General features: G+C 34.9%; 1 protein-coding gene across 2 annotated transcripts; it reads right to left on the bottom strand.

Moving 5' to 3' along the window:
- Nucleotides 1–411: 411 nt before the first annotated feature.
- On the bottom strand, nt 412–5694 carry LOC144999712 (ATP-citrate synthase beta chain protein 2). Of its 2 annotated transcripts, none has more exons than XM_078958883.1 (17): nt 5575–5694; nt 4594–4713; nt 4374–4476; nt 4139–4204; nt 3621–3744; nt 3408–3542; nt 3254–3314; nt 3089–3165; nt 2849–3004; nt 2625–2753; nt 2329–2461; nt 2109–2236; nt 1896–2001; nt 1724–1800; nt 1343–1413; nt 857–1141; nt 412–715 (listed from the first exon to the last, which is right to left on the bottom strand). In XM_078958883.1, exons 2-17 carry the CDS (start codon nt 4691–4693, stop codon nt 640–642), a joined length of 1827 nt encoding a protein of 608 aa, XP_078815009.1. In that variant the 5' UTR covers nt 4694–4713; nt 5575–5694; the 3' UTR covers nt 412–639. The 2 variants fall into 2 exon arrangements, with proteins under 2 accessions (XP_078815009.1, XP_078815010.1); XM_078958884.1 differs by lacking the exon at nt 5575–5694 and adding an exon at nt 4799–4817.
- Nucleotides 5695–12992: the final 7298 nt, after the last annotated feature.

Here is a 12992-nt window from a genome sequence, read left to right as displayed (position 1 = left end):
AGTTTCATTCAACTTGGGGAGAATGATGAGGTGGCTATGGTCTAGTTGGTCCGTAACAACAAAGAGAAAGGGTAGAGCTCAAGTAATTGGTTAATAAGTTTTATTAATGTTGAGTCTTTTTTTATTTTCTTTATTTTCTTTCCTTATTTATTTGTTTTGTTTCCTTGTGTCAAAAGTCTGTTCTAATAGGTTTATGTTTAAAAGTCTTTAAATACCTGCACCTTTATTTGTAATGTTGATGTCCTGTTTTGATTAAATAAAGAGTCTGAAGACTATCAGCTTCAAAAATCCGAGCTTCTCGCGTTCGAATTAACATCATTAATATTCTACTTTGATAAATCGAAATTGAATGTCGATATATAATTCTGATAATTTTGATTTTGAAATATTTATGCTTTTTATAGATCTTCATTCAACAGAAACAAAGATATCATTAACAATTACAAAGAAACTAGTACAAGAGAATGAAAAATGCTCCATGATTGTGTTATTTTTTGTAAAGTTCCGAAACAAGACTCAAGACTCCCTCCACATAACAATCGAAATAGAAAGCCATAAGCTAAATGATACAAACAAACAAAAGGAAATACATCCAACAATGATGCATTAGTATTACTATTACAATACAACACAGAACAATCACTTGGTGTAAAGAACATCTTCCCATGGGTGACGGTATAGTGGTTGCTTCAACCTCTTCTGGTCAAACGTATGCCTACAAATTTTCAAACCATCAGCATTCATTCACCATAGACAAAGTACAAACAATAATGCAGAAGGTACAACCTTAGTCGTTAATTTAAGACAAATGAAAGTATGTTGCTATTTGTTGTAATTGGAATGGAAGTTGACTTACCCGATGAGACCAATGGAACGTGCCAAGACAAAGAGACCGTTGAGGTAACCGATGCTGACAATCTCATCGATTTCTTGTTTGGTGAAGAGTCCGCTACCCGCAAGAAGATCCAAGAAAAGGGTACCAATGGCACCATCAACATTCATCACTAAGTTGTTTGCTTTTGAGAGAGTGTAAGTTTCTACTTCAACCGCATATTCCATGTACTTGGTTGATGGGAAATTTGTTCGTGCAAATAGTTGTAGTAGCTCCACTCTCTTATCTCTGTTATCCCCTCTCTTGATCCTTTGTTTTACAACCACCAAACATACATTATTAAATTAGGGAATCATAGTAAACAGGTATAAACAAGCTTTCTAGGGCATTTACGTCTTTTCAAAGACAAGAGATTGAGTCCCATCATTTTTCGTGAGACAAAAATTTGCAAATTTTGTCTCATTCTAGTGCATGTCAAATACATTACAACGTGTTCTATAAATAACGTACCTGTGACCAATTCCGGGCACCCGAATACCCTTCTTTTTCATGCTTTCAACAAACTCATATGGTGAAAGTTTCTGTTAAGAAAAAGAAAACACAAATTAAAAAATTAAGATCTCAAACACTTTGTCCTTATTTCGTGTTTTCCGTTATATTTAAAATAAGCTACGAGAATGGTCCTTGAGTTTCTCAAAATATTTGAAATTAACGCTCATACAAAAGGTCCCAAAGTTGAAAGGAAATAAGTAATAAGGACCAAAATTAAAAACATATTGACAGTTCAGGTCCCTAAATTGCAAAATACTGTGAAAACCAAGGACCGTTCTTGTAATATACTCTTATAATATATAATTAGGTACGGAATCCAAATCCATGAACTCGACTCACCCTATCGTAGGCATCTTTGAAGTATCGAGCAGCATCATCAACAGCACCACCAAAACGTGGACCAATAGTCAGCAAACCTGTTTCACAAATCAGAAATTAAATAACTCAGTATTTTATAAAACTCTTATCGCTATTACTTTTTTTTTATAAAATTTGGTTCAAAGTGAAGTACCGGAAACAAGGCTGGATACGAGATCTTTTCCTGCCCTAGCGGTTACAATGGTGTTGTGAGCACCGGAGACACATGGCCCATGATCGGCACATAACATGATACAAATCTGGTGAATAAATCATATAACAAATAAATATATGAGATGGAATTATAAAATATAAATAAATAAATAAATAAAAATTCTTTTTTTTTTTAAAAAACAACAAAAAAAACCTCGATGAATTGTGTGCAGTAGCGGGGAAGACTGCGTTTGAACCATAAAAGTGAAATGACATCACCGACTCCCATTCCTTTTTCAACAATGGAAGACATCGGTACGCCAGCATAGCATGGCTCCTCACCTAAAAATTCAGAAAAAGAGAATCTTTAATCACCAGCGGGAAAAGAAGTGATGGGGGGCAAAATGGTCATTTTACATGGTTTGGTGTTTTACCTCTGTCATCGGAGATGGTGGAAATAATATGAGTCGGTGCTCGTACTTTCCCGCTCTTGATTGCAGAGTTAAGATCCTCTGGGATTTGGGGAGGCGTGATCTCCTTGACAGGGCTAATCTTTCCCTCTTCCGCCTAAAAAAAAAAAAAAAAAACACCCAAAAAAAATCAATTTATGGAACAAAAATGGAAAAATAAAAAAGAATCCATAAGACAAGACATGAGTTGAGTTGAAAAGATGGGAATTGACGAAAACAGCCCTAAGAAGTGTTAAAAGAGACATATATATATATAATACCAATTTGGCGAATGTTTCCTTAATGGAGGCTTCAAATGATTCATATGATGTTGGGACAATGGCACCGGCATCCATCAGAGCTTGGTTTTTAGCTTGTGCAGACTCCATTTCACCTCCACTTTTAGCCCCCTGATATTAATTTCATTGAGAAAACATTTTTAAAAAAAACGGATAAACAAAGTGAAATTACGATTCTACCCTTCAAAGAAAGGCAAGAGGCTTACCGCATGCCCGAATTGGACTTCAGACTTGAAAAGGCGGGCACAAGTCCCACTGACCCAAGCACATACTGGCTTATTGATTTTTCCCGCTTTAAGAGCTTCAACTAACGAGTACTCATCTCGCCCACCAAGTTCCCCAAGCACAACAATCATTTTGATCTGAATTTTCCCAAACAAACACGTTAAGACTTATGCATATTGCAAAAGAGGGTATAACCGTAATTTACCACAATGTCAACGTACCTGAGGAATGTTGTTGAACCGCAAAACATGATCCGAAAGAGTAGAACCGGGGAAAACATCTCCTCCAATTGCAATACCTACAAAACCATTATTATATTTAGAGCATCTGACAGTGATAATGACAGTGACAGATGTAAAATAAAGTTTTCGTGTTTATCTTTCTACCTTCATAAAGTCCATCCGTGACACGGGCAATTGTGTTGTACAGCTCATTTGACATGCCTCCCTGAAGTTAAACAAATCATAGAGTCATATTTTCTCCATGAACACTTTGAAAGGACGAAAACGTAATCACACAAATGAGAAAAAAATAACATACAGATTTGGAGACAAATCCAACAGATCCAGGCCTGTAAAGTTTGCATTGAATAATGTTATCAATTGTTCCTGCAGTGTCACCAATCTTGAAAGCTCCAGCTTGAACCCCACCAACAGTTGCTGGCCCAATAACAACCTGCAAAATCATTACTGTTAATAGATATATTTATATGTTGAAAGTGAAATTTTAGAATGTGGGTCCCATTTTATTTACCTTGTTGTTTGATCTTGCGTATGCAATCAATTCCTTGGTGTCAGATTCAGGAACACCTTCAGCTATAATAGCCACAACTCTGATGGTGGGTTGTTTGAGGGCAAGATTGGATGAAGCAGCAGCACTGTTGTAAATAAAAAACAATTGTTTTATTGTGAATTTATGTATGTGCTTTTACAATATGAATTTGTGGGTTTATGGTAACCAAGTTTCTATTTTGTTCAAATGTTGAAACAGGACTAAATTACAAAAATGGTCCCTGACTATAGGGAATTTTTGCAAACTTGGTCCCGCTAAGTTTTTCATGCAATTTTGGTCCTTGTTTGAAGTGTGCCATTTGTGTAACATTTTGGTGCCTTTTCAGAAGTTTTTTTCGTTATAAATGTTTTGTTGATGTCACTAACCAACAACCAAGTTCTTGAAAAAAACGTTTGTGGGGAAATAATTAATATCATTACTTCTTGCAACTTGAAAACTTTTAATAAATATAAAATTTGCAAAAGCAGCTTTCAACTGACCTTCTGTAGGATGCGAAATTTATAAATACATCTGCAGTAGGATGCGCAGCACAAGCAGCTTCAACTCTGCAAAAGCATAGAACCATTTAATAATGAAAGTGAGGGTTAGATCCTAACTTTTTACAAATTTACCCTCATCCTTTATCTATTCCATTTCTCAAATACTTCTGTAACATCATCACATAAAATTGGATCATATTTAAATTTGTTAATCATATTGACAAAGAAGACATACGTGGAATGAACTGGAATTGCAATCTCTTCTTGGCCAAAAAATAGTTTCTGAAATCCCTCAGCACCAGGGTTAATGATTCCAGCAACTGAAGGTGTTTCTCTCCCTAATTGAGTTAAAAGTTAGTCAGAAGTTTGAAACCTTACAAACATAAAAATAAATAAAGCAGCAATAAGTTCTCTAGCGAATTGGGTATTGAGGGGATAAAGGTAATTTGACATACCACAAAGGAAGTCGAAATCAAGCATGCGCTGAATTGGCAACTGCTTGTAGTTATAGAACAAAGCTTGTGTTGTACGGGAGAAAAGTTGCCCTGTCGCCATCGGTGCTTGCTCAAAAACACCTGTAAATACAAAATAAGCAAAAAAGTAAACAATTTGACATAAAAGAGAAGTCTTTTTGAAAATTAAAAGAAAGCAAATAAAAACATGTTCTTGTTGTGCATCGTCTGGTAGAAAAATCCAGAATCGCCACTACAGATACCCCCAAATTCCTGCTCTATTGTGGGGTACTGTGTGTGTGTGCCCTTTTCTTCAATGTTCATAAAATGACAGATAACTAATTAACCCAATTTTGGGTCTTTATGATATAAATGCTTGTGACACAACTACAGATGCAATGAATTGTTGTATACCATTAAAAAAATCTATCTTGTGAGAGTGAGAAGTTGTGAAAAATGAACTTAATACAGCAAATTTAAAGAGCATTAAATGTACAAGCAGTAAGGCAGATGGTACATTCCATGTGGGTCCCACTAGGTTTCGAAATCAGAAAAACATTTTTTTTTCTGAATCTAACCCAATTAGCTGAGCTTCAAGTGGATCGATCACCAAATCAGATCATGATAAAAACGACAAGTTTGATTCAGTATCCAGTGATTAAAGAACTGATCCTGATCTACAGGTCTGAGAACATCCGATTTCAATACTTAAACATAAAACCCTACCTAATTCAACAGTAAAACCCAGATCTACAGATCAAACTGAAGTGAAGTTTTCTAAAACCTCTAATTTCTCCGCAAAACCAACAAATCAAATCACACAATGGACTGAATCTCGTAAAAACATAGGTGAGTTGAACCGAATTGGTTTGCAAAACACAACGAATGCTGGATCTTTTATCAAGTTTCAAGAAATTAGAGAAGATTCTGAATCATAGAACACAGAGAGAGAAAGAAAGAGAGGGAATTGGAGTGTGGGTTTACCTTGGTATGTAAGAATTTGTTGAAACACGTCAAATGCGTGAGTGGGTTTATCGAGACGAGCAATGAAGTGTGAAGAATACCAACGGGTGTGCTATATATATAAGAGGAATTGGAGATATGGGGTCATGGATTCAGTGATTCGACATAAATATTTAATTGTATATAGATTCATGGTTTATATGTATAGGTATACTAACCAGAGAGAGAGAGGGGTGGCTGGTTGTTGGTTTGGTGGGTTGTAGACGTTCCAAATTGACCGGTGTAGATATTTAGGTCCAAATACCTTTCAAGTTTCAACAATTTACTTCGCCACGCTAAATTAATAACGTTGTTAACTAGTATCAATATACGAGGAGATCCTTTATTTATTAAGTTATCTTACTTATTTATTTATTATTTTTATTAAAAAAACATTTATAAGTTTAATATAGGGAATTAAGTATAAGTTTAATATAGGGAATTAAGAAATCTAACCATTTTTTATTTTTTATTTTTTTAAACGGCAAATAATATTATAAAAGGCACTCACAAATAAGAAGCTAACATGAGGAAAAGTACCTTTACAATAAGAGAAAACGATAGAAATATAACAAATAAACAAAGTTACAAAGAAATACTTGTCGTTTATGTTCAACCAAATGTTTCATAAAAGACGGTAAAACACAAGCTTAGAATCCATTTCTTCCTAGGGCAATTTCCTCAAGCAATCGCATAATCAATGAAATCTCTTATATTTAAGAATCTTCTATTTCAAACCCCACACCATTTAAGAATCTTATCTTGCACCTCCTTAGTATAATTGCATGTAATTAGGAGATGATATGATGATTCATCATTCTCCTTGTTGCATAAAGGGCATAAAATACTTGAAATGTGTATAACCCTTATCATCGAAGCATTCATCGCAGATATTCTATCCAAGGAGGCTCTCCAAATAAAGCATCATAATTTTGACCGGCAAATGGGTTACTCTTTATATGTAATCAATTTTGACTCTAAAAGCTTCCTCAATATAACCACTTTTTAATATGTATTTGAAGATAATAACCAAACACAATTAACAAAATAAACCACTTTCTCTGGAATAGACATATTTAACAAGAAAAACAATTTTTTTGACTGATTCCGGAACATTATTTCAGATTTCGGACTAAAATTTTGGATTTCAGGAAAAAAAAAACTCTTAAATTTTAAGAACTCCGAAATTTAAAAAAAAAATCATTTTTTTGCTTAATTTAACAAAATTTTGAACAAACATAATTATATGAATTATATACAATATTAATGTAAAAAATTAGACATTTTGTTAAAAAAAAAAAAAAAAAAGATGACTTAAAACATTACAAAATGTAGCATTCGGAATCCCCAAAAAAATTCAACTAAAAAAAATACTCTGGGATATGAATAGATTATAATATGAACAATACTCTGGAATAAAGACATTCCGGAAAAGTATTTATTAAAAAAAAATAATTATTTTTTTTTGAAAACCTCGTTTATAATTATTAGATTACTCAATTTCCTTTTAATCTCTAATTATATTGATCTTTAACATACATTACTTTTACTATTCTATCTCTAATTATATTGATTCATAACATACATCACTTTTACTATTATAATCCATAAATTTTATGAATCGGCATAATACATTAAGACCATACGGTATACTCTCAACAAGAGCATCCGTGGTCCATGTGGCCAAGAGAAAAATTCATGCACACCACCCTGACAAATCGTGGTCGGGCATGGTCGTTGTCCTTCGTGTTCCCGACGACGAGTTTAAATGCAAAAGGTGATTGGTGATTGTTTTCTCGACCGTTGAACGGCCATTTGGCCTCTCTTTTTTTCAAACTCAATTCAATACACATAAATAAACCTTCTATTTTCACCAAAACTTACACTTTCATTCTAACATTCATTCTTTAAAACCACAAAACACATGGAATTCTTAAAAACTTTTGACTCGGATGACGACGTAAAATTCGTCGAGACATTCTTCAATGTTATGCAACACATACACAACGAAGAAAGTTTGAATGGTACTCGTACAACGACGGTTGTCAATCGTGATCGTCAAGCCGCACACGACTTATTGGTACGTGGTTACTTTGCCGATAATTGTCTTTATAATGACGACTTGTTCGAACATCGTTTCCGTCTGAATAAGTCTATATTTTTACGTATTAGTAATGCTTTAGAATCTCGTTATGATTTTTTCAAACAAAAACCCGACGCTAGAGGAAGAATGGGTTTTAGTAGTATACAAAAATGTGTGGCTGCTCTTTGGTATTTGGGATACGATATAACATTTGATGCATCTGACGAACACTTGAAAGTATCCAAGAGGACTGAAGTTGAATGTGTAGATTGGTTTTTTGCATGTGTGTATCAGGTTTTTCACAAACAATATTTGTGCAAACCTACTCAATGTGATATTGAGAGATTATATTCGACTCATAAAGAGAGTCATGGATTTCCGGGTATGCTTGGCAGTCTAGATTGCACGTTTGTGGCTTGGGAAAAATGTCCAAATGCATGGCGTGGTCAGTTCACTTGAGGAGATATAGATGAACCAACTATCATCCTAGAAGTTGTTGCATCTCAAGATTTATGGATATGGCATGCCTTTTTCGGAGTAGCGAGGTCTTAGAACGACATTAATGTTCTTGGTCAGTCTCCTCTTTTCAACGATATTTGGACCGGCAAAGCATCTGATATGACATTCACGGTGAACGGGCACGCATACAAATACGGTTACTACCTTGGTGATGGGATATACCCGGATTATTGAACATTGATGAAGGCATACTCGGTTCCTCGAAGTGAAAAGGCAAAGTTGTTTACAAAAAAACAGGAATCAGCGAGAAAGGATATCGAGAGGGCATTTAGAGTCCTTAAGCAGATATGACATGTAGTGAAATATGCTACACGATTATGGGATAAAGAAAGAATTAAACGAATGGTCCTAGCATGTATTATAATGCATAATATGATTATTGAAGATGAAGGTCGACCGATTTGCACGTATGATCCGAACGACGTTATCATTCCAATTAAGGAGTTTGTACCCGGAATGAATGAGTTTTTTAGAGCGAATTGTTGAAATTCATAATAGTGAAACGTGTTCAAATTTTCGAGAATATGTCGCGGAACATTTGTACCAACGTAACACGAACGAATATTAGTTTTTTTTATATGTATGTTTGTTTGTTTTTTTTAATTAATGTAATGTTTTTTTTCTAGATTAATTAAGTAATGTAGTTTGAAGTTGTAATTTTATTTTTATAATTAATGAAAAACTAGTTTATAAAAAATGGATGTTTTTTAATTATAAAAATAATGTAATTTTATTGTATTTACTAAAAAAAATAAAAATAATGATGTGGAGTGGTGTGTTAGTGGTAGGTATCACATGTTAGTAGTAGGGAAATGTGGTGTTGATGTGACACCCACTACATATGTAATATGTGGTAGGTATAACGGATAGTCTAATAAAAAAAAGTTTGATATTAAATATTATATTATTATAATATGAAGAAATTAAAATAATATGTTGTCATACATAAGTAAATGAAAATACAATTTCCCTTGATTTTGTATATGAAATAATAAAAATCACAGTCTTGATTCTTTCTTTTGTAGTATTTGATGGTTACCTACTCCATTAGTCCATTTTTCATATTCTCAAAAGGCATGTGGGATGTGTACAGTGACATCAAAATAAGTGGAATCCAAGAAAGCAAACAAACAAATCATATATTTGTAGATGGTTTATATAAGCAATCCTTAATGCAAGAAGCAATAACCATTTTCTGTTTGATGTTGAAGTTTGGAGTACTGATGCATACATTTACATGGTTAACAATTGAGTAAAGCTTGATTTAATAATATACAACACACTTGCTAAAGGTTTTCATGTTTTTAGTAAGACAAATAGGGCATCAAAGACAACTCCATCATATTTTTACCAACATCTACAACATATTCTGATTTCATACGACATTCATCAAATTTTAATTTCATACAACACAACAAGTTATGATTTCATATAAAGATCATACAGGCTTTCAAGAATTTCTTATTTCAAAAGCATATAATCTGATTTCATAAGCATATAACCTGATTTTATACATATAAATTTGGATTTCACATACATATAATTTGATTTCATGACACATGGTCTGATATCCGTTGTTGTGGAACATCGGCAAATATTGACCAACGATTAAAAAGGTTGATGGTGTCGTCAGAAGAGGCTGAGGAACGCTGGCAGATGCAGTGATAGATAAACGAAGTGCAACTATGGAGGTCGACGAGTTGGAGGCCCCCCAACTCGTCGTGTAGAGAGTAGCCAACCCGCATGATTTATGAGGTCTAATCGACGAGTTGGAGGACCCCAACTCGATGAGTAGGAGTTGAATGAGGAAACCCTAAATTTTAGGGTTTGCACCCTATTTAAAAAACTTATGGGCCGTTTCTAGCCTCCCTCATCGTTTGTAACATCCCGAATCCCAGGTATAATATTTAATTAATTTACTTTCATAATTTCAGAGCAACTTAATGAGTTGGATGCCCCAACTTGCCGAGTAGATAAGTTAATGGCCGCGTGAATTTTAGAGTCTACTCGACGAGTTAGAGGACCCAAACTCGACGAGTAGGTACAGAGTGAGAAAACCCTAATTTTCAGGGTTTGTGTCATATTTAAAGGACCATAAGCCTTTATATATGCCTCCCTTGTCACCTTAGAACTATGTGAGAAACCCTAAACAAGCTTCATTCGTTGTGTGTATGTGTGTGTGAGGGGGAGAGAGAGAGAGAGAGAGAGAGAGAGAGAGAGAAAGGGAGAGAGAGAGAGACTAAATTTGGGTATTCTTATGCACTTTTGGAAGGAGGTTGGAGAGCATCAAGGCTTGGAACAAGGAGACACTTTTTGATCCAGTGTTAGCTTCTGTTTAGAGGTAAAAAACTACCACCTTGATCATTTCTTTTTTTAGATCTCTTTCTAGGGAGTTTAGGGCATTCTCCCATCCCTCTTTTGGTTATTGAGTCATTTGAGCATGACATGAAGTTGAAACATCATATCTAGACCATATGAGGTCCTTTGAGCCCAAAGATGCAAGATTTATCAAGCTAGCGACAAGCTTTTATGCATTAAACCCCATATAGAGCTTATTATGGCATTTAGAGCCCTAGATGCCATGCATAGACGTAAAACTTGTAGCTTTACTTGGTATTTCAGCCTTGGGAGGCCATATCTAGAGTTTGGGACATTATTTCTGCTTAGGGAGAGCATGAGTTTGTGTATAACTATAATAGTTATAGTTTAAGGGTTCATTACATAACTAAAATGTAAGCCACTATTTCATGGCATAACAATATACTTGTTATGTCATGTTTTGTAACCAGAGTCTCCTGGAGGGAGAGCATGAGTTTGTGTATAAATCTATACAGGATTGACCATCCTACACCTTGCTGCTAGCTAGAGTGGGACCTATAGGTCTACGAGTGACAAATGTCATACAATTTTCAATGTCTGAAGAATGTTGTGTTTTATCTAGTCAGTCAAGCATGGTTATAACTCAATCACATTTTTACCTTAATTAACAATTTAATTTTTAAGGTAGTTAGTGCTTCAGTAGAGTATTTTTATACAAACACTAGTGTACATCTTCTTTTTTCCATTACATTCATACAGTGATATTCTCACATAAGAAATGTGTACTATTTTTCGTGTAAAGATAGTTTTACATATATGGAAAACCCACATTTATACTATTACAAGTACAAACATACATCTTACATCATTTTTCAAAAGAGAAATAAACATACAAAACAGTTGAGTCTTGGTAGAAGACTACTTTTCATTTTAGTAGAAAATATAGGATTTTCTAGGAAGTATACAAATATTTACATCAAAACACTTACAAACATTTTCATGAAACAGATGCAAACTTTTGACACAAAAATACATATGAACTCATCAGCTTAAATGCTGATCTACTTTTTCAAAATAACTTGTATTCTCATGTTACCAGTAGGCAGGTACACTGGACCAGGTTTTCAGAAGATGGAGCATGTTCAAGACTCGTCTTTTATTTTGATATATTATTTTTGGTATCTTACAACTATATAGAGAACACGCATGTATAAACTATATTATTAATGCAATAGATGATGTTGTTGCTTGTTTTACTATTGTGCATTGTTATGATATTGTACATGATGTCCTCCGCCCCCAAATGTTTCCGCCAATTCGGTTTGGGAGTGTGACAAAAGTCAAACATATCAAATAAAGGTCAAAATTATTTCTTTAATTATCTTAATATAGTTAGATTAATGAGTTATAGGTGTATAAACCTAGTATTCTTTGGTGTTGTGTGTTTTGGAGGGAAATAATTTGGAACCGAGAACCTTCAGTCGAACCATAAACCCCCTTCGCAACCGTAAACGTCTCGCAATCGAGAACCTCGTTCTCGGTTGTGAACTCACTTCTGACTGTAAACCTTCGATTCTCGGTCGTGAACTCTTTCGGACTGCAAACTCTACCCTATATATACATGTTTGACTGAAGTAATCCTCACTTCTACTTTTCTAATTGAAAATTCAAGCTTTTTCTCTCAAGATGTTCAACCGAAAACCCTTAGTTTTCTCTCAACTATCATCCGAGAATCATTTGATTCACCTTCGGATCATGGGGAGCGCTAATCCTTTTTGTCAAGAAGAAGGATGGTTCATACCAGATGTGTAACGACTACCGAGAGTTGAACAAGTTGACGATCAAGAACCGTTATCCACTACCGAGGATTAACGATTTATTTGATCAGTTGTAGGGGGCGTCTTGGTTTCCAAGTTTGATTTGAGATCTGGGTATCATCAGATGAGAGTTTTCAAGGAGGATATCCATAAGACGACCTTTAGGACTCGTTGTGGGCACTACGAGTTTGTGGTGATGCCTTTCGGACTCACCAACGCACCGACAGCGTTCATGGATCTCATGAATTGGGTGTGCGGGCCCATGTTGGATCGGTCGGTGATCGTGTTCATCGATGACATTTTGGTATACTAGAGGTCCAAAGAGCAGCACGAAGAGCATCTTTGGGAGATTCTTGGAGTATTAAGGACATAGAGGCTTTACGCCAAATAATCCAAGTTTACAATAGGTTCAACACCTCGTTAATCATAATAGGATTTTGGTCAACCCGGCCAAGATTGAGGCAGTTATACGATGAGAGGTGTCCAGGTATACATCCAAGATCAGGAGTTCTCTCAGCCTGCCAGGGTACTACCAGAGATTTATCAAGGATTTCACCAAGATTTTCGTTCCTCTTACCAGATTGAACAGGAAGGGTGTTACTTTTGCTTGGGGTCTGAGTAGCAGGCCTCATTTGAGACTCTTCACCAGAGATTGTGTGAAG

Source organism: Lactuca saligna, chromosome 6 (genome assembly GCF_052625555.1).
Source record: "Lactuca saligna cultivar CGN05327 chromosome 6, ASM5262555v1, whole genome shotgun sequence".
Taxonomy (NCBI): domain Eukaryota; kingdom Viridiplantae; phylum Streptophyta; class Magnoliopsida; order Asterales; family Asteraceae; genus Lactuca; species Lactuca saligna.
The sequence above is the reverse complement of the archived record's forward strand: the minus strand, read 5'-3'. Positions and strand labels throughout refer to the sequence as shown.

Bases quoted from the DNA above. Each gene is read 5' to 3' on its own strand.
- LOC144999712 (XM_078958883.1), bottom strand. From the start codon at position 4,693: ATGGCGACAGGGCAACTTTTCTCCCGTACAACACAAGCTTTGTTCTAT. The intron at 2,002-2,108 runs GTTTTTTTTGTT...TTTATTCACCAG, and splicing joins ACTGCACACAATTCATCGAG to ATTTGTATCATGTTATGTGC. The intron at 1,142-1,342 runs GTACGTTATTTA...TGTAAAACAAAG, and splicing joins GTGCCCGGAATTGGTCACAG to GATCAAGAGAGGGGATAACA.